The 20,944-nt window shown below is 45.7% G+C and overlaps 1 protein-coding gene across 1 annotated transcript in view; it reads right to left on the reverse strand.

Moving 5' to 3' along the window:
- CLNK (cytokine dependent hematopoietic cell linker) overlaps window positions 1–20,944 on the reverse strand; it is a 202,785-nt gene that overhangs the window by 112,800 nt on the left and 69,041 nt on the right. The window contains exon 3 of the mRNA XM_042251655.2: window positions 2,565–2,636. Coding sequence (XP_042107589.1) covers window positions 2,565–2,636 — 72 coding nt within the window. The remainder of the gene's footprint in view (window positions 1–2,564; window positions 2,637–20,944) is intronic.

Raw genomic sequence — 20,944 nt, forward strand, 5'->3', positions numbered from 1 at the left:
GCATATAAGCTCTTAAAATAGCACCTAGCCCGTGGCAAGCACTCAGCACCTGTTGGCCTTTGTTATTTATTGAGAACCTACTGTGTTCCAGGCGTGCTGCAGAGGTCAGGCATTTATTCCCCAAACACAAGCACTACCTTATATCCGGGGGATTGATGGTGGGTAAGACAGTGTACTCTTGCTTTTCTTTTCTTTTTTTTCATGTTGCTTGTGGGATCTTATGTCCCCAGCCATGGACTGAACTGGGCCCTCAGCAGTGAAAGTGTGGGAGTTCTAAGCACCTGACTGCCAGTTAATTCAGTCTGCTCTTGTTTCCAAGTACCATTTCTAAAAGAAGCAAGGCATTGGAATGGGGCTTGTCCGAGTGAGGCCACTCAGCTGGGGAGCAGAGCCTATTCTGTCTTTTGGTCCTGCCCATGTGGGGTGCTGCCCTTACTGCTTCATCACCAGACGCTGATAATTATCACTTGAGAGGAGAATGAAAGCATCCATTTACTAGTTCTGAAAGTATGGTGGTAGATCCAAATCTGTAGTTTTTAGACATTTTGATTTGATTTGTAGATCTCAGATACTAATTTATATTCATATAATACTTTCATTATAAAATATGTAGCGGTACAAAGATTTGTATGTATATAGGAGTTTTTTTTTCTTTTTAATTTGGGTTTATAAATGGTTTGGAACAGGTTGCAGAAACATCGTCTGTTGCTCTTTTTAATATATCTCGAGGATGCTATGACACATCCTGAAATAATTTGCTTCGGAAAAAAGCACTGCTCTCTCTCTTTTGCAGATGTAACTGTAAATATTACTTTGAGGTATGTAATTGCTGCAACCGTCTCCATTTGAAGGAAGACTTCTAACCTGTCCATCTCCCATCTCTTGCTATTATCAAGAAATCAGAAATATTGACTTAAAAGGCATTATTCAAATGTGTTGAATGTAAACACTGAAGAAGTCTGAGAACAGCCACAAATTTTCCTTTGCTTAATGCAGCCTTGAAAATATTTCAAGTATTCTGTTTTACAGGCATGCATTCACTCTGCTTAGGGAAAATATAACTTCAAGCACATCTTAGCATGCCAAGAACACTTCTGGTGCCTGGCACTTAGTAGGAACTGAATGGATGGTTGAAGGTTGACTTGAGTTGAAGTTCGCTGGGATGCAAGTCTTGCTATGACACCTGGAAACGCTTGTGTTCCTTTAGGTATACAGACAGCTCTGGCAGGACTTGGTGAGGGGCTCTGGCTAGGGGCAGGCAGGCCTACAACCCTTCTGGGCAATGGGGCATTGCTCAGAATCAGACCTGGCTCAACGCAGAGCTAGAGCTGGCTTCACAATTGGTCCCTTGTCACTCATTTCATCGAGTGGCCCTCCTTCTGAGCTCTCAGACTTGGCTGCGAGCCCCTTGGAGACAGGACTCTGCCTCTCATTTCAGCATTTTCAAGAGCCTGTCCTAATGCCATAATTGCTCATAAATGTTTCGCTCAACTGAAAGAAAAAGGAAAGAAACTAAGTGGGCACATGGCTCCCTCTAGTCTCCTCACTTCTGAGACCTGGCTGTGAACTCATGGCCGGATCCTCCCATGATTCATCACTTAAATCATTCAGCAGCTGAAGGATGCAAGCTTTCCCCTCAAAGGCTGTCTCCTGGGCTGTTTAGAGACCCAGGTGGGCGGTGGAAATAGCCCTGGTCTGAAATGCTATGGATGACTGGGCGGTGCTTTTTAAAAATTTTTAATTTTTTTATTGGCTGTTTTACCTTACACATAATCTTTGAATTTTTTTTAATGGAAGTATAGTTGAATTACAATGTTTGTAAATTACTGCTGTACAACAAAGTGAGTCAGTTATATATGTGTGTGTGTGTGTGTATAGGGGGGTTCCCACGTAGCTCTAGTGGTAAAGAACTCGCCTGCCAATGAAGATGTAAGACATGTGGGTTTGATCCCTGGGTTGGGAAGATCCCCTGGAGTAGGAAATGGCAACCCACTCCAGTATTCTTGCCAGGAGAATCCATATGGACAGAGAAGTCTGGTGGGCTACAGTCTATGGGGCCACAAAGAGTCAGACATGACTGAAGTGACTTATCACATACTCATGCATATATATATATAATATATATATATATAATATAATATATATAATATATATATATAATTCTTTTTTATATTCCTTTCCATTATGGTTTATCACAGGATAGTGACTCTACTTCCTTGTGCTATACAGTGGGACCTTGTCTATCCATCCTATATATAATAGCTTACCTCTGCTAACCCCAGCTCCCACTGCATCCCTCTCCCATAACCAACACTTGCATCACTCACATACTGGCAGTCTGGAAGTTCAACCTACGTCAAGTCCCTTCTTGTTCTAGATCTCGGTCTCCCTGTGACGTCTAAGATCACTGAGAGCAATATGTGTCTATCCCATTAACAATATGTGTGTGCGTGTGTGTGTGTGTGTGTGTGTGTGTGTGTGTGTGTGTGTGTGTGCTGGTCAGCTCACTTGCCACAGCATCAAAAGTTTCACTCCTTTATTCATGAACAAAGAAATATTCTGACCTATTTTTCGGCAGAGTGAAGTTCTGGAATTTCAAATCACTGGATCCTTCTTTGGCTATTTTTCTATTGCCCCTGTGATGAAAGAAAATAGATTATCGTCAGGAAATAGCAAGAAGTGAGGGGAAAAATTAATTAAGTGCATTCATTCATAGAAATAACCATTCAGTGAGATGTAAGTAATTAACGTCTCACACGTAATTTCAAATCTCTCTTTGCATTTTCAGTGGAGTTAAACAAAATCTGGAAATGTCCTACATGATCCAACCAATCCATCCGAAAGGAAATTAGTCCTAAATATTCATCAGAAGCACTGATGTTGAAGCTGAAACTCCAGTACTTTGGCCACTTGATGCAAAGAACTGACTCATTTGAAAAGACCCTGATGCTGGGGAAGATTGAAGGTGGAAGGAGAAGGGGATGACAGAGGATGAGGTGGTTTGATAGCATTACCGACTCAATGGACATGAGTTTGAGTGAACTCCGGGAGTTGGTGAAGGACAGGGAGGCCTGGTGTCCCGCAGTTCATGGGGACGCAAAGACTTGGACACGACTGAGCGACTGAACTGAGCTGAACTGAACCTGAACAGTGAGCAGTTAAGTTTATTTGTTTTTAAAACACATGAAAAGAACAGAGAACAGTAGAAGGTTTAACATTAGAAGAGGTTCTCTCCCTTTCTCCCCCTCCCTTTCCAGTTATTCGGAATGGAGTTTTGCTTGCTAATCATAAGGAACATCACAGTCTGCCCACCCCACAGTCTTCCTCTCCACCAGCTTGTTCTGGCTCAAATCATTCCTTAGGGTTCCAGGTTTTAGCAACACATTGAAAAAAATGTACCATATTGAAAGAGTTATAAAGTCTCAGTATATCACAGAAAATATTATTTAAGAATGTTTATCATACCAGGTCAAAACTGTTTGCTTTGCATTAAACTGGTAACTGACCTTGGAAGGAGATGGTCAACGTTTCCACAAACTGGTCTTGGCATTTGTGAGCCTGCGTTGATGATTCTGTATATGGCAGTAGTATAGGTAGTTATGCACCATTTTCAAGACCTCAAACATCTAAGACCAGCTGTCCTTCCTGTGGGCCGTTCAGCCTGCCTCATCCACATAGTAAAAGAAATCCAATGAGCAAGTTTAAATGGCTGCTCTATTGCTTATCTCTGATCCTCATCAAGTGCCCCCAGGGAAGCAACACAGGTAGTTTACTTAACAGCGAACTCAGCACATCTCGAAAAAAGGGGAAGTGCCATAGGCTGGTGGGGAAACTGAGGCACAGAGTGCCAGTGGGTGAGCAAATTAATTGTTCTTGTAATCACCTTGTCCTCTGCTGAGAAAGAGCATATCACCTCGCAGGAGCCAGGTTCTCTACTTAACTATCCACTTATCACTTCTGGTTTTATAATTTTTGGCTATTTTTGCTTTCCTTTTCCTCCTTGGCACCTCCCTCCTGAGTGGTCAGTTGACAAAACTCGTCCAGTCCTCCTTCACATGTCTTCTTGTTCCATCCCTTTCTCACACTCTCTCTTCTCAGGACCAAGGAGTTTTCAGGTAGCTCTAACAGAAGTCAGTTCTGCATAGCTGAATCAGTATATACTGGCTGTAGTATATTGAAGGGTGTCTACAGAAAGATGCATCTATCAAAACTGAATTATTTGAGAAGAGGGTCTTTGACAATGTAATTAAGATGAGATCTTGAGATGAAATTGTTCTGGATTAGGGTGGCCTTGTATTCAAAGTTGGGCTTCCCAGCTGGCTCAGTGGGTAAAGAATCTGCCTGCAATGTGGGAGCTGAAGGAGACTTTGGTTTGATCCCTGGGTCATTAGGATACCCTGGAGGAGTGCATGGCAGCCCACTCCAGTATTCTTGCCTAGAGAATCCCATGGACAGAGGAGCCTGGCGGGCTACAGTGCATGGGGTCACAAAGAGCTGGACACGAGTAAAGCTACTGAGCATGCACACACATACCATATCTAAGAACAGGTTTTCTAAGAAAAGAAGACCATAGGAGAAGACACACAAGAGAAGGGCATGTGCCATCCCACGGGAAGATGGAGACAGAGATTGGGGTGATGGTGCCACAAGCCAAGGAGCTTCTGGAGCACCCGAAGCTGGAGGAAGACAGGAAGGATCCTACGCTAGAGGCTTCAGAGGAGACACAGCCCTCGGGATTGATTTCAGTCTTCTGGGCTCCAGAACAGTGAGAGAATACCTTTCTGTTGTTTTAAACCCCATGGTTGATTTAAGCCACTATAGCCCTGCTGCTGTTGCTGCTAAGTCGCTTCAGTCATGTCCGACTCTGTGCGACCACATAGATGGCAGCCCACCAGGCTCTGCCTTCCCTGGGATTCTCCAGGCAAGAACACTGGAGTGGGTTGCCATTTCCTTCTCCAATGCATGAAAGTGAAAAGTGAAAGTGAAGTCGCTCAGTTGTGTCCGACTCTTCACAACTCCATGGACTGCAGCCTATCAGGCTCCTCCATCCATGGGATTTTCCAGGTAAGAGTACTGGAGTGGGGTGCCATTACCTTCTCCCACTATAGCCCTGCTACTGCTACTGCTAAGTCACTTCAGTCATGTCCAACTCTGTGTGACCCCATAGACGGCAGCTCACCAGGCTTCCCCGTCCCTGGGATTCTCCAGGCAAGAACACTGGAGTGGGTTGCCATTTCCTTCTCCAATGCATGAAAGTGAAAAGTGAAAGTGAAGTCACTCAGTCGTGTCCGACTCTTAGCGACCCCATGGACTGCAGCCTACCAGGCTCCTCCGTCCATGGGATTTCCCAGGCAAGAGTACTGGAGTGGGGTGCCATTGCCTTTTAGAGGACCCAATACACAGAACATCTAACCCAACCCATCCTAAAGTACAGAAAATAAATAAGACCCAAATCTCCAGCAGGACAAAACCAGAAGTATAATGACAAAAATGCATATAGTCTAGAAGGAAAAAGAAATAAATGGGAACATCTTTAAGTGAGGGGATAGTCAAGGAAGGCTTCCACAGACTGATGGATGAGGTGCATGCAAAGTCGCTTCAGTTGTGTCCACCTCCTTGTGACCCCGTAAACTGTAGCCTGCCAGGCTCCTCTGTCCATGGGATTATCCAGGCGAGAATACTAGAGTGGGTTGCCATTTCCATTTCCAGGGGATCTTCCTGATCTACAGATAGAACCCGAATCTCTTACATCTCCTGCATTGGTAGGCAGGTTCTTTACCACTAGTACCAGCTGGTAAGCCCAATGAATGAGGATGTGCAGCATTTTCCAGACTGATGACGAGGTGAGCTGGAAGGTGGACAGTGAGGCGGGGCAACCTATTTTGGGGCAGATGCCTGCCCCAAGCTTTCCTGGCCATTTCCCTCTAATTTTTCACCTTTCCCAGTATTCCCAGGTACACCCAAGATGTCAGGGACAGTCTGACCAGCACAGATGAAAAGCTACCATTTCTTCTGCTGTGAAATGACACTTCTCTTAATAAGCACTGAGAACAAGTTCAGCTTTTTCCAGAAGCTTCTCATTACACTCCCAATGAGCGTGCAGATCCCTGAGAAATCACACAAATTTTCCCTATGCCTTAATTCTCTTTCAAGGGCAATGCAGCTGGATTGCTGACTCTAAGATCATGAATAATAATAATGTATAATGCTATAATTATATCTTACTGGTCATTGTTTGCCAGTTCATACAAATTAGTCCAGCAAATGCTCACCACAACCCTAAGAGTCCAGTCCAAGCCTGTCCCCGACTCTGTGAAATTTCTTCATCTTGTGTTCAGCTCATGTTCCTTCTCCTCAGGAATTGCCACATATTAGGCTTCTGAGGGGGCTTCCCAAGTGGTCAGTTCAGTCAGTTCAGTCACTCCATTGTGTCTGACCCTTTGCGACCCCATGAATCACAGCACACCAGGCCTCCTTGTCCATCACCAACTCCCAGAGTTCACTCAGACTCATGTCCATCGAGTCTGTGATGCCATCCAGCCATCTCATCCCCTGTCGTCCCCTTCTTCTCCTGCCCCCAATCCCTCCCAGCATCAGAGTCTTTTCCAATGAGTCAACTCCTCTCATGAGGTGGCCAAAGTATTGGAATTTCAGCTTTAGCATCACTCCTTCCAATGAACACCCAGGACTGATCTTCTTTAGGATGGACTGGTTGGATCTCCTTGCAGTCCAAGGGACACTCAAGAGTCTTCTCCAACACCACAGTTCAAAAGCATCAATTCTTTGGTGCTCAGCTTTCTTCACAGTCCAACTCTCACATCCATACACGACCACAGGAAAAACCATAGCCTTGACTAGATGGGCCTTTGTTGGCAAAGTAATGTCTCTGCTTTTGAATATGCTATCTAGGTTGGTCATAACTTTTCTTCCAAGGAGCAAGCGTCTTTTAATTTCATGGCTGCAGTCACCATCTGCAGTGATTTTGGAGCCCCCCAAAATAAAGTCTGACACTGTTTCCACTGTTTCTCCATCTATTTGCCATGAAGTGATGGGACCAGATACCATGATTTTATTTTTCTGAATGTTGAGCTTTAAGCCAACTTTTTCACTTTCCTCTTTCACTTTCATCAAGAGGCTTTTTAGTTCCTCTTCACTTTCTGCCATAAGGGTGGTGTCATCTGCATGTCTGAGGTGATTGATATTTCTCCCGGCAATCTTGATTCCAGCTTGTGCTTCTTCCAGTCCAGTGTTTCTCATGATGTACTCTGAATAGAAGTTAAATAAGCAGGGTGACAATATACAGCCTTGACGTACTCCTTTTCTTATTTGGAGCCAGTCTCTTGTTCCATGTCCAGTTCTAATTGTTGCTTCCTGACCTGCATATAGGTTTCTCAAGAGGCAGGTCAGGTGGTCTGGTATTCCCATCTCTTTCAGAATTTTCCACAGTTTATTGTGAACCACACAGTTAAAGGCTTTGGCATAGTCAATGAAGCAGAAATAGATGTCTTTCTGGAACTCTCTTGCTTTTTCGATGATCCAGCGGATGTTGAGAACTTGATCTCTGGTTCCTCTGCCTTTTATAAAACCAGCTTGAGCATGTGGAAGTTCATGGTTCACATATTGCTGAAGCCTGCCTTGGAGAATACTAGTGGTAAATAATCTACCTGCCAATGCAGGAGACACAAGAGATGCAGGTTCGATCCTGAGGTCTGGAAGATTCCCTGGAGGAGGACATGGCAACCCACTCCAGTATTCTAGCCTGGAGAATCCCATGGACAGAAGAGCCTGGTGGCTATAATCCATGGGGTTGCACAGAGTCAGACACGACTGAAGTGACTTAGCACGCATACATGCATGCACAGGCTCCTGAGGAAACACTGAGATGGAGAGGATGATGCAGGAAGTCCATTAGGGTGAGATCTTGGCATCAGTCACTGTGGAGGGCAGGGAAGGAAGCAGAATTTGGAAGGGGGAAGAGTTGGGCTGTGCTCTGAGATTGGCACCAGGGTCCTTCAGAACTACCCTGAGTTGCGGCGGCAGGGCCATGCCTTTGTGCTCCTGGATGAACCAGATAGTGGATGCAGGCTGCCCCAGGTGAGGCAACTCTATTCAACTGAGACAATTCCCAAAGGAAGTTGAGCGGGAGAGACTCCAAAAGCTAGTACAGTGTCACATTGGATTCAGACTCTAGAGAGTGTGAGATCTCAAGCTCAACATAGGTCTTACTGTAGCTTTCATTAGAATGAGAGAATGGAAGGAGCGGGGAAGGAAGGATGGGGCCCAGGGCAGGATGATCCTGAGGGTAGGGCATCCCCTAGGAAGGAGTGGGGCAGCGAGTCAGAGAGATACTGGTCTCCACAGGATGTGGTGTGGTGTGGACACAGAAGTTAAGAGCACTCATTTGTACTCCATCAGAATTTGAATCTGGTTCTGCCAACAGAATAGGTCACCAGTTTATCTCATCATGCCCATTTTACACTCAAGGAAGGGGGAGTTATAATAACTCCCTCACATATTGATTGCATGTTGGTGATCACTTTATTATCTAGGGTTCAATTCTTACTCCAATAAGCAAGGAATAGCAGAGGTGGACAACCAGGAGGCCCCAGAAGGGCAGTTGATAATGAACATTTTCATCCAGGCCCAAATGCTATTATCTCAGAACTTCTGTGGGTCAGGAATCCAGGCGTGACTTTGTTGGGTCCTCTGTTTCATGCTCTCTGCTGAGGCTGCAGTCAAAGTATCAGCCAGAAATGGGGTCTCCTCTGAAAGCTCAACTGGGAAAGGCTCTACGTGGTTCTAAGCACACGGGATTGTTGGCAGGTTCAACAGTTTCTTAATGGCCTGTTGGACTGAGAGCTCTGCTTCTTTGGTGTATGTGGGTAAGAAGATGCCTCCAGTTCTTGCCACCTGGGCCTCCCTCATATAGCCACGTGCTTTATCAAAATGTGTAAATCAAGCAGACAAGAGGGAAGTTGAGATCACGCGTAATGTCATCACAGAAATGACACCTTGTCAATTTTGCCATCTCCTTTTGTTTACAGGCGATCACAGGCCTTGCTCACAATTAAGAGGGAGTGGATTACACAGGGAGGGATGCAAGTACCAGGTGAAGAGGTAACTGGGGGCCACTTTAGTGTCTGTCTGCCCCATATACTAGTTGACTCATTGGAAAAGAGTCTGATGCTCGGAGGGATTGGGGGCAGGAGGAGAAGGGGACGACAGAGGATGAGATGGCTGGATGGCATCACTGACTCGATGGACATGAGTCTGGGTGAACTCCGGGAGTTGGTGATGGACAGGGAGGCCTGGCGTGCTGCGATTCATGGGGTCACAAAGAGTCGGACACGACTGAGCGACTGAAGTGAACTGAACTGAGTGTGCAAGTGTGAGTAGACGGGACACTAGTTACTAGCATCCAGAAGGTATTTGACAAACCTACAAGCCAAGTCAGCTAGACTCTTCCTGCTGCCTGTTTTATAACCTTCTGTGACTCCTGAAAATGTCAGGCCAGTTCTCAAAAGTTCTTCAGCTAATTCCAGAAGACGCCAGCAAGTCAGAACAGACTGGTTCTCTGAATCTTTGCTCTTGCATGTGAGGGGCCATTGTCATTATTTTTTGCAGCAGAATGCTATACTTCTAATTTTCTTAAAATAGTCACTGCATGAGTCGTCACAAACAACTTTTCTGAACTAGAGTTTCCTATTTTGTTCATTCGATTTGGTCTTCAGGCCGCATGGGTGATATGCACAAACTTCCGTTGAGTTGTATATTCCTGTGCATAGCTTCTTCTAAACCTAGGAAATGTTCAACACTGCCTTGCCCCACCCCCCACCAGTCCCAAGCATCTGAGCAAAGCCCAGGCTCTCACAAATGTGATATGCCATAGCTGGGATGATGGATACCTTTTATGCACTTGCACTGCTGAACCCAGAAAAGCTGAAGGACATACAGACTTTTTTCTATTATTTATTCATTTTTTAAAATTGTAAATTTATTTATTTTAATTGGAGGTTAATTACTTTACAATATTGTATTGGTTGTGCCATACATTGACATGAATCTGCCACAGGTATACACGTGTTCCCCATCCTGAACCCCACTCCCACCTCCCTCCCCATCCCATCCCTCTGGGTTATCCCAGTGCACCAGTCCCAAGCATCCAGTATCATGCATCAAACTTGGACTGGCGATTTGTTTCATATATGATATTATACATGTTTCAATGTCATTCTCCCATATCATTCTACCCTCTCCCTCCCCCACAGAGTCCAAAAGACTGTTCTATATATACATCTGTGTCTCTTTGCTGTCTCGCATACAGGGTTATTGTTACCATTCTTCTAAATTCCGTATATATGTGTTAGTATACTGTATTGGTGTTTTTCTTTCTGGCTGACTTCACTCTATATAATAGGCTTCAGTTTCATCCACCTCATTAGAACTGATTCAAATGTATTCTTTTTAATGGCTGAGTAATATTCCATTGTATATATGTACCACAGCTTTCTTATCCATTCATCTGCTGATGGACATCTAGGTTGCTTCCATGTTCTGGCTATTATAAACAGGGCTGTGATGAGCACTGGGGTACACGTGTCTCTTTCAATTCTGGTTTCCTCGGTGTGTATGCCCAGCAGTGGGATTGATGGGTCATAAGGCAGTTCTATTTCCAGTTTTTTAATGGATCTCCACACTGTTCTCCATTAAAGTTTGAATTTGAATCTATTTACCTAGGGCCGATTTTCTCAAGCTCACGCAGCCTCCCCATTCAAAACTGGCAAAGGATCTTGGAGAAGAAGATCACACACAGACACTAGCTTCTCGCAGGAGGCTACAGTTGCTGGGAAGCAGGTACTGATGATAAGGCACTGTTTCAAACACTGCTCAGAGACAGGGATGCGGTAAGGTCCCGTATCTCCTTCTGTCTGTGCACACCAGGAGATCACAGTGCACAATTTGGAGGTATCTCTGCCCTGCCTGACAGTACGTGTGTAGCAGAAAGTGAGGGAAGAGGCCAGATACAAGACAGACTTATATCTCAAAGCAGCTTCAGCACTGAGGGCATTGCCTTCTGTCTGTCCTGTCCAGTATCTTCCATTTATGAAGTTTTAGCTGCAACTCTGGATGATAATTCTGGGGACAGACAGCTGGAGTGGAAAGAGAGTTTGGTCCTGTGACTTTAGGGTTAGGGTTCAGGCCCTATTTTACTGCTTCATTGAGTTATCTCAACCATGTTACTTAACCATAGCCCGGTTATGGTTGTGCCATGTGTACCATCAGAGTAGGATGGGTTGGTATGTTTCCTGAAGCATCATTACTGGATATATTCTGCACACTTTGCTGTTCCTACATTAAACCGAAGGGGATAAGAGTCTTGCTTCATAAGCAGCTGAAAGTCTATGGCAAAGTCCTAAAAACCATGAGCATACCTAACAGAACTTGACAACTTGGTGGCAGAGTGAGTTAACTTGAGTCCTGTGCTCATGGAATCTCCCTTGATCTTTCATCTGGACCTGAGAGCCTCTTAACTGTTCTCCTGGATATCTGTCCATTTCTACTCAAAGATCCTCTGCCAATTTTGTCTCAGCTACCATTTCAACTCTCTGTTTTGTTTTACAAACCAACATTCCAGGCAAACCAAATCTCTGGCTAGGCTGAAAGACAGCACATTGAAATTTCCTCCATTCATGTGGTCTCCCCTGCCTGTGATTCATTTCTCCCTCTTTCTCTTCTCTTTCTAACATCTCCACAACCTCAAATTCTTGATCTGCTGGGCCCAGCACGGATGCCATCTTTTCTGCTCATCTTTCCCCAAAGGATCTGGACAGATGTGCTATGTCCTTCATGAGCTAGAATGGAGCTCGCTTTCCATCTTGGCTGATGGCAGCCATGTTCCCTAAGCCCTCACTCTATCCTGAACCTGATCCCTCTCCTCCTGTATCCTCTTTGATAGTTCACGGTCTTGGAAACTAAATCCTCTCAGACTCAAGTCCTTTATTGAAACTGAATTGAAATTGAGCAGTGGACCCTGGTACCATCCTCCAGTCATAGATTTATTAAGTAGCTACTATGTGCTGGTTATTGTCTTATGCCTGGGAATACAGACAAGACACAAAAGGTCCTAACCTCATGAAGCTGGCAGCCCATGAATGGGAACCAAGCTAGTGAACAAGAAGCTTACCTCCTCCATTTTTCTTCCCCCCCCATGGCTTCCTGTTTCATTTACTCCTGATTTGAATGGCTACCTGGTTTCAGGACAGTCCACCTGGCTCTGACCGGAGTTTCCCTTGGTACGCAGCTCTGACAGCTGCCTGTGGATTCACACCTGGCCAGGAGGTAGCCTTGGTCCTCCTTTAGGCCGCATGGGCTGCCCTTCCTCCTCTCGATTCTCCAGACTCAGGGAGAGGCTTTGGATTCTCTGATGAAATGGATCAGACCTCAGGTTTCAGAGGTGGCCACCCATGTGGTCATGATTGGTGTGTGCACCTCTCAGCAAAGCTCTGAACTCCTGTCGCTCCATCTTGCAGACCAGCAGCAGAAGAAGCGTTCGCTCTTGAGAAGATCCATAGAATCTCTGGAAGGAATTACTAATTTTTGTTCATTAAGGCAGGACAAGTCTTCCCTGTAGCTCAAATGGTAAAGAATCTGCCTGCAGCGTAGGAGACACGGGTTCAGTCCCTGAGTTGGGATGATCCTCTGGAGAAAGGAATGGCAATCTACTCTAGTATTCTTGCCTGGAGAATCCCAAGGACAGAGGAGCCTGGCGGGCTATAGTCCATGGGGTCGCAAAGAGCTGGACATGACTGAGTGACTCACACTACTACTACTAAGGGAAGAAATGGAGTTGGAATATTCTAGAACAGACCAGCTCTGCCTGTGGGTTGCAGGTGCAGAGTAGAGGGTGGTGTCTGAATGCTGCTGTCTGCTTTCCCCGAGTTACAGCTTCAGAGGGTCCCAGAGTGTGGGTCTCCATGGAAAGATAAATGCGTATCATCTTGAAGCTGCTTGAACCTGTTAATTTTTAATTAAAACACCTTGATTTTGTATTGGGGTATAGCCAATTAGGGCCTCCCAGGTGGCACCAGTGGTAAAGAAACCACCTGCCAAATTCAGGAGAAATAAGAGATGCAACTTTGATCCTTGGGTCGGGAAGGTCCCCTGGCAAATAAAACGTCAATCCACTCCAGTATTCTTGCCTGGAGAATCCCATGGACAGAGGAGCCTGCGGGCTCCATAGGGTCATGAAGAGTCAGACACGACTGAAGTGACTTAGCGGGCACACATAGCCGATTAACAGTGCTGTGATAGTTTCAGGTGGACAGCAAAGGGACTAAGCCATGCACACACATATATCCACTCTCCCCCAGGCTCGCCTCCCATTTAGGCTGCCACATAACATTGAGCAGAGCTCCATGTGCCATGCGGTGGGTTGGTTATCCATGTTAAATATAGCAGTGTGTACAAGTCTACTACAAACTCCCTAACTGCCCCTCCCCGCCCAGCAACCATATGTTGAACCTGTTAATTGTACAGATGAGACAACTTGGGTCCAGACAAGTGGAATGACTTGCCCACACTAACCAGATGCTGATACAGAAAGTTCTGGATCAGCTCCTGGCTCCCGTGTGGTGCCTGAGGTCCCTTTCATTTCCCCAGTGCTTGTCTTCCAATTAAGCCTCTTTGCATGCCTTCTAAATAAATTCCCTTTTTTCTTTTTAATCTCCTTGAGGACGGAAAGACAAAAGAAAGATAACCTAATTTAGAAAACAAGAAAGTAATTCTGAATCCTTTTATGTCCAGGTTTCAAGAAATCCTATAAAACCTTTTCTCCTGCTTTTTTTTTTAGTTGTTTAAATTTTGATTTAGGGAGAGGAAACAAATGAGCTAAAGAATAGAAGTCTTACATATTTTCAAATGCTTTCTCCAACAACCCTCCCCCCCACCCCCCCGCAACCCCCATCTCATCTTGATTGTCAGGGATGTAACTTCTAATAGGCCATCAATGTATGTAATGAGCAAATACAAAAACAACACTGAATTACCCTTTTTATAGGTCCATAGATGTATTCAGAGTGGAATTTAATTTATAGATGGTCATGCCTGAAAGATTCTGGATGCATGATAGAAAACAACAAGAGAAAAGAAATAGGCTTATCTTTTAAAAACCCTCAAAACAAAAACTTGATTTGTGCCTGGTTATACACAATCCATTAAAGCCCAAGAGTAAAGGGTCATAAGGGACCTTCTTTGGTGGTCTGCAGGAGTGCCAGGAGGGACCTCATGCTTAGAATGTAGAGAATGAAGCTCCCCAAGACAATATCCTTCCCTCCATCTTCTGGGCCAACACTTCCTGACTCCAGAAGGCTCAAAAGAAAGGAAGGGGAGGGGCTTCCTTGGTGGTGCAGTGGATAGGATCTGCCTGCCAATGCAGGGGACACAAGTTTGATCCCTGGTCCGGAAAGATTCCGTAGGCTATGGAGCAACTAAGCCTGCAAGCCACATGCAGTTATTGAGCCACGTGCCTAGAGCCTGTGCTTCACAACAAGAGGAGCCACCTCCACGAGAAGCTCAAGCATCGCAACTAGAGAAAGGCTGGGTACAACAGTGAAGACCCAGTGCAACCAAAAATAAAACAAACAAAAAAATAATAAAGTATAAGAAAAAGAAAGGAAGAGAAATCCAGGTGGGCAAGGGAGAATGGGGTGAGAAAGGAGAAAGTTCTATATCATGCCAGCTCCTGAGCTTGGTGCCCCCTCTCTGCCTTGGAATCTGCAGCCCTTCTCAGTAATCCCTCCACTTAACATCTCATTTTCTTCAATCCATCTGCCATGTTGCAGCCGGGGTCTTCATTCTAAAATCTGTCATTTCCACTGCCTGTAGTGATGGTCCATGTTCTGTTAAGGTCCATGTTCTGAGCATGACACACAGCCGCCCCGTCTGGTCCCTGACATCTGCCCACAGTTCTTTCTCTACAGCACCCACTTGACCCTAAGGCGGCCATCATGAGCCACTGGCCTGTCCCTGAATGGGCCCGACCCCTGAAATCTCTGTCAGTACGTAGAGAAACAGCATAAATAACACGCCCAACTTCCTACAAGAGGTCCACAGATAAACAATTAAGGCAAGTTCTCTTGTTTCAGACACATCTTGTCTTATCCTCTCAGCAACTGATTCTTGACACAACTCAAGGAGCATGCCCACATCCCTCAGAGAAGAGACGGCATTCCTGTCTTTTTAGCTCTTAGTACAGAGCCCCACCCAGAGGAAGGGTTCAGCACAGCTTGGGGGGACGTGACGAAACTGAGCTTTAATGCCAGATCAGTCTGATACGGTCCCAGTGAAGAAGCATGAGCTTGAAGTCAGGGATAATGGATAAACTGACCCAAAACACTACTTAAAGTGTCAACCACTCTTCTCAATTATTTCTGTTGCCTTAGTATACTGTGAAGTGTGAAAATTGCTCAGTCGTGTCTGATTCCTTGTGACTCCATGGACTGTAGCCCACCAGGCTCGTCTGTTCATGGAGTTCTCCAGGCAAGAATACTAGAGTGGGTGGCCATTTCCTTCTCCATTATTATACTTTACAAATGGGACAAAAGAAGCCCAGAGAGGCCAAACACATTGCTCATGGCCACACAGCGCCAAGTATCCAGGCTGGGCTTGTCCTTGGGGTTGGGAGATATCAGTGAACAGAGTAAAGATACCTCACTCCCATGGAGCAACACAGAAAAGGAGCTCTGCCCTTAGGGAGAGAAGGCCGACAATCACCACACACAGAACGATGCACAGAAAGGTGCGGCTTCCCATGAGGTGGTCAAGGTGGGCTTCCTTGAGGAGGAGTGAGCATGGACAAGACGCTGCAGGTGTCAGTTGTGGGGAGTCTGCAGGAAGAGCATCCAGCCCCAGGGATGGCTGGGGGGAGAGCCTGAAGGCAGAATCCTGGCTGGGCGGTGGGGTCAAGGTGAGGGGGTCAGCATGGTTGAATTGGACTGAGTGCGGGGATGGGTTGGGAAGACCATCCAAGTGCTTTTGGGGGCATGACAGCATACGGGGTGAGACATGATGGAATTGAGAGGGTGAGACCGAGGCTTCGAGTAAACACGAAGCCACGGTAGAGTCTCTGACAGAGAACACAGTGATATCAGTCATGTTCCTGTAGGATCTCCCTGACTGCTGTGTGGAGTTATCCTTATCCTTGGTGAATAAGGTAGAAACTGGGAGAACTTTGGGGAAGTTACTATGGTAACATGGGCAGAAATTGATGCCCCAGGGTCCCAGGAATAGTGGGAGTCAGGGATCAAGGGAGTGTTATTACTTGAATAACAAAGCTTAAAACTCCGTAACATTCTGCATCACCTCTCCCAACTCTGCCCATAGGATTAATCTTTCTTCAATGATGGTTCCTCCAAAAACCATTTAAAAAAGCAAGTTTTCATGCATTTCATAATTTCCTGTGGAGAAGGCAATGACACGCCACTCCAGTACTCCTGCCTTGAAAATCCCATGGATGGAGGAGCCTGGTGGGCTGCAGTCCATGGGGTCGCAAAGAGTCGGACACGACTGAGCGACTTCACTTTTCACTTTCATGCACTGGAGGAGGAAATGGCAACCTACTCCAGTGTTCTTGCCTGGAGAATCCCAGGGATGGGGGAGCCTGGTGGGCTGCCGTCTATGGGGTCGCACAGCGTCGGACACGACTGAAGCGGCTTAGCAGCAGCAGGAGGAGCATAATTTCCTCTGTTCTGTCTCATATTGTTCATCTATTTGACGTTGTCTATGACAGCCTCCTGGAGATATTCTGTTCCACCTGGAGCACAGACCAAGCTGCATGTAGGACTCCAGAGGAAGCAGAGACCAGAGGGCTGACCACGTGCCCTGAACGCCCAGGCCACCCTCCCTAGCTAGAGACTGCCACTCTGGCTGGAGAGTGATGGGGCGAGACTAGGGTGATCACCTAGCCTCTACCTCATGGAGTGTTTGCCATTTCTGGACCTTAATTTCTCCAGCTATAGAGTAAGAACTCAGATTTTTTGAGCAGTGAGGTTCTTTCGGCTCAAACATCAATGGATTCAGTGATTAAATTTTCTCTGCAATACATGTCTCAGTGAGATGTTGGCAGGGGCTTAGTGGTAGGGAATTTTTTAGGGAATTTTTGTGGGGCATTAGTAGAACTGATCTGTGAGAGTTGGACTGTGAAGAAAGCTGAGCTCCAAAGAATTGATGCTTTTGAACTCTGGTATTGGAGAAGACTCTCGAGAGTCCCTTGGACTGCATGGAGATCCAACCAGCCCATCCTAAAGGAGATCAGTCCTGGGTGTTCATTGGAAGGACTGATGCTGAAGCTGAAACTCCAGTACTTTGGCCACCTCATGCAAAGAGTTGACTCACTGGAAAAGACCCTGATGCTGGGAGGGATTGGGGGCAGGAGGAGAAAGGAATGACAGAGGATGAGATGGCTGGATGGCATCACTGACTCAATGGACATGAGTCTGAGTGAACTCCGGGAGTTGGTGATGGACAGGGAGGCCGGGTGTGCTGCGATACATGGGATCACAAAGAGTCAGACACGACTGAGCGACTGAACTGAACTGAGTAGAATTGACTCATTTGGAAAGACCCTGATGTTGGGAAAGACTGAAGGCATGAGGAGAAGGGGACAACAGAAGATGAGATGGTTGGATGGCATCACCAACTCAATGGACATGGGTTTGAGTAAACTCCGGGAGTTGGTGATGGACAGGGAGGCCGCTGCTGTCCCTGGGGTCCCTAAGAGTCGGACACGACTGAGTGAGTGAACTGAACTGAGTCATCCTGGGTGTATGGTGTGTAGCACGTTGGTGAGTGACTTGAATAATGGTAAACACGATCCTTATAGAGAAGCCAGGCTCCCTGGATATGTGAAGCTTATTCACATAGGGTCCTGGATCTGTGTTGTCTTTCTTGTTCTGCAGACATTTCTGATACTGTGGTGTCTCCAGGTGTCCCCATCAGAAGACTCCTGCTTGGTACAGAGTTCTTACTTCCCAGAAGAGAACATGAACTTTGGAATCAGCTAAGGGGCATTGTCTGGGGTTCCCCTGGTGACTCAGTGGTAAAGAATCTGCCTGCCAAAGCAGGAGATGCAAGAGACTCAGGTTCAGTCCCTCAGTAAGGAAGATCCCCTGGAGTAGGAAATGGCGACTCACTCGAGTATTCTTGCCTGGACAATTTCATGGGCAGAAAAGCCTGGCAGGCTGCAGTCCATGGAGCTGCAAAGAGTTGGACAGCCCTGAGCGACTGAGCATGCATGCACGCAGGAGGCGTGGTCTGCTCTTTAGCCCGCCAATCCAGTTCTTCCCCAGTCAGAGAGTGGTTCCTGGACCAGCAACTACTCCCAAGAGCTGGCCAGAAATGCAGAATCCCACGTACCACACCGGCCCTACAGAACCGGAATCTGCCTTGTAACTAGAGGCCATGCGATCAAGTAGGAAAGGTGTAATGTGACTTTGGGTAAGTGACCTGTTCCCTCTGGACTTCATTTTCCCCATCTGCAAAACAGAGCGAAGAAAAACACATCCTTCATAGAACTGTCAGGAGAATCAATTGAGTTAACACATGAAAAGCCTTGTTACTTCTGCTTTTTATGTGTATGCATTCTCCTGGTCAGAGAGGTCATGTGGTCAGTTATCTCTGGGCACAGAAATTGGAAATGATAATGACAGAGACGAGAAGAGTGAATGGGGGTCAGTGTAGCTCTCTGTGCACCTACTCAGGTGTGGAGCCCCAGGACATAGGGAGGGGCAGACTGGGGTGCAAACTCCTAGTTACTGAGCAGGTGTGCGGTCTTGTCTCTGTGCTGGTTGCTTTATCAGTCCTCACAGTGATACCGTGATGAAAGTATGAACTTCCCCACTTTACGATGAAAGGAATGAGTCTCAAGGTCAAACAACTTTCCCAGGGTCAACTAATAACTGTCAGTGTTCAGAGAAAGCCCTGAGTCTTTAAACAAAAGATCAGTAATGACTGAGGACTGCAACACTGGACTTGCATGGGAGCGGGGGGTGGGGGGGCGTCTTCCTTGGGTAAATACTGGAGTGGGTTGCCATGCTCTCTTCCAGGGGATCTTCCTGACCCAGGGATAAAACCTGCATGTCCTGCACTGGCAGGCAGGTTCTTTACCACTCTGCCATGCATTACTTCCTACTTATTTTACCATAGTTTACTGTTACCTGTGCTATTTCTGTCTGTCATACCTGTATGATGTATGAGTGTACATATGCTGATGTATGATGGAAATGTACCGCAGTGCATTTCATGACTTCACATTGGCACTGACTTTTTCCACACTAGGAGCACTTACCCGCAGGCATCAGCACATGCTACAGATCAGAGTTTGATTTAATGATGGAAGAAATGTTAGTAAAGCAGGTTTAATTTAAACGTGAGTCATGTCTCGAGTTGAGCCACTGTGAATAGCACAAAAACCGAGAAGGTATTTTCCAGAAGGTATTTTTGGATTCAGCAAAGAGGTTGTTCACATTGCTGACAAACCAGTGAAGTTCTGGCATTCTTCTCTGTGGTTTCATTTCTGTTTTACTCATTCGTGTAAAGGAAAATATTAATCAAAATTGATGTCAGAACTGTCATCCCTTGTCAATTGCAACCAGAGGTTGGCTAAGGCTATGAGTTTAGCAAAAATCAATAAAATAATTCTGTGAGAATCAACTGGCTATATGGGATGGATGATAAAGAACACTGTATATTTCATTATTCTTTGTAAATGGTATGGGATAGATGATCATATCACTAAAATTTGTATCAAACTTGTGTACTTATATAAGCTTACATTTCCCCCTACCCAAGGAGTTGTTTGACAAACATTTATTAAAATTTACTGGAACACCACTGGCTAACCCACCCTGAACATTTACAGTTTCCTAAAGGCAGAATGAGTTCTGTTTAGGTGCCAGAAATAGCTGGCACGTTTACGTCTGTGATTAGACCCTGGGTTTCAGCCTGAGGCATTGATTTTACTGTTCTGAGTCACACGCTTCTCACGTCGACATGGGAACAATAAGAATGCCTTGGCAGATGGGATGTGAAGCTGGGTGCCCAGTAAAAGTTAATTCTATTCTCCTTTCAAGTGTAGGAACACAAAGGGAACAGAATCCCACAGAATCCTGCTGCCTTCCTCCCCTCTGCTCTTCCAGGGTGAATGTAAATCAGTGGGTTTTTGTATCCCCTCCTAACACACTGATGACTTTAATACTTGTCTTGCTGTGCTTCTGGATCAGTCCCCCAGCATCTATCATTTCATAGCTGGAGGAGCTATAAACTCAGGGTAGATCTAAGTTCAAATACCTTTTTCTTTTTTTCACCTAAAATTTTTTTTGTCAACTGACTTGGGAGCAAAACAGGAGAAAAGATTCAAAATTCCCTTGTGATCTGCAACCTGATTACAAAGAAATTACAAGGCATGGGCTTCCTATTGGTGGGATCACAACCTATTGAATTGGGGAGGCTGCTCATTGGAAATGAGAGAAGTAATTTCTATGCTAGGTACTTGGTAGGTACATACAGCTCTCCAGTAAATTAAATTCTAATTAGGTAACAGTTAATGTGTGCTCAGAGCATTACAAATAAAGACTCTAGCTAGTGATTCAGGAACCACACCAACCTTTTGAAGTGGAAGGTTTGATTTCCCAGTACCTTCTAATGTGTTTTCAGTTTTTCCCTGCACCATGTAGGCAGAAAAAAAGAGAGAGAAAAAGTAGATTTCATACTTCTCTGGCAGGCTCATGTTGTGGTTCAAACCCTTCACCTCTCTTCCACTAAGTGTCTAACCAAGAGATAAAGAATGGCTTTTGTTTTTGTTTTTTAATCCTAGGCTGTAAGGAGTGGTGTGAGCAGAGAGGGAGAATGAACTGGCTGTGTTCCTCAGGGTGGAATCACTAGCTTTTTA

The sequence above is a fragment of the Ovis aries genome, chromosome 6 (genome assembly GCF_016772045.2).
Source record: "Ovis aries strain OAR_USU_Benz2616 breed Rambouillet chromosome 6, ARS-UI_Ramb_v3.0, whole genome shotgun sequence".
In the NCBI taxonomy this organism is placed as follows: Eukaryota; Metazoa; Chordata; class Mammalia; order Artiodactyla; family Bovidae; genus Ovis; species Ovis aries.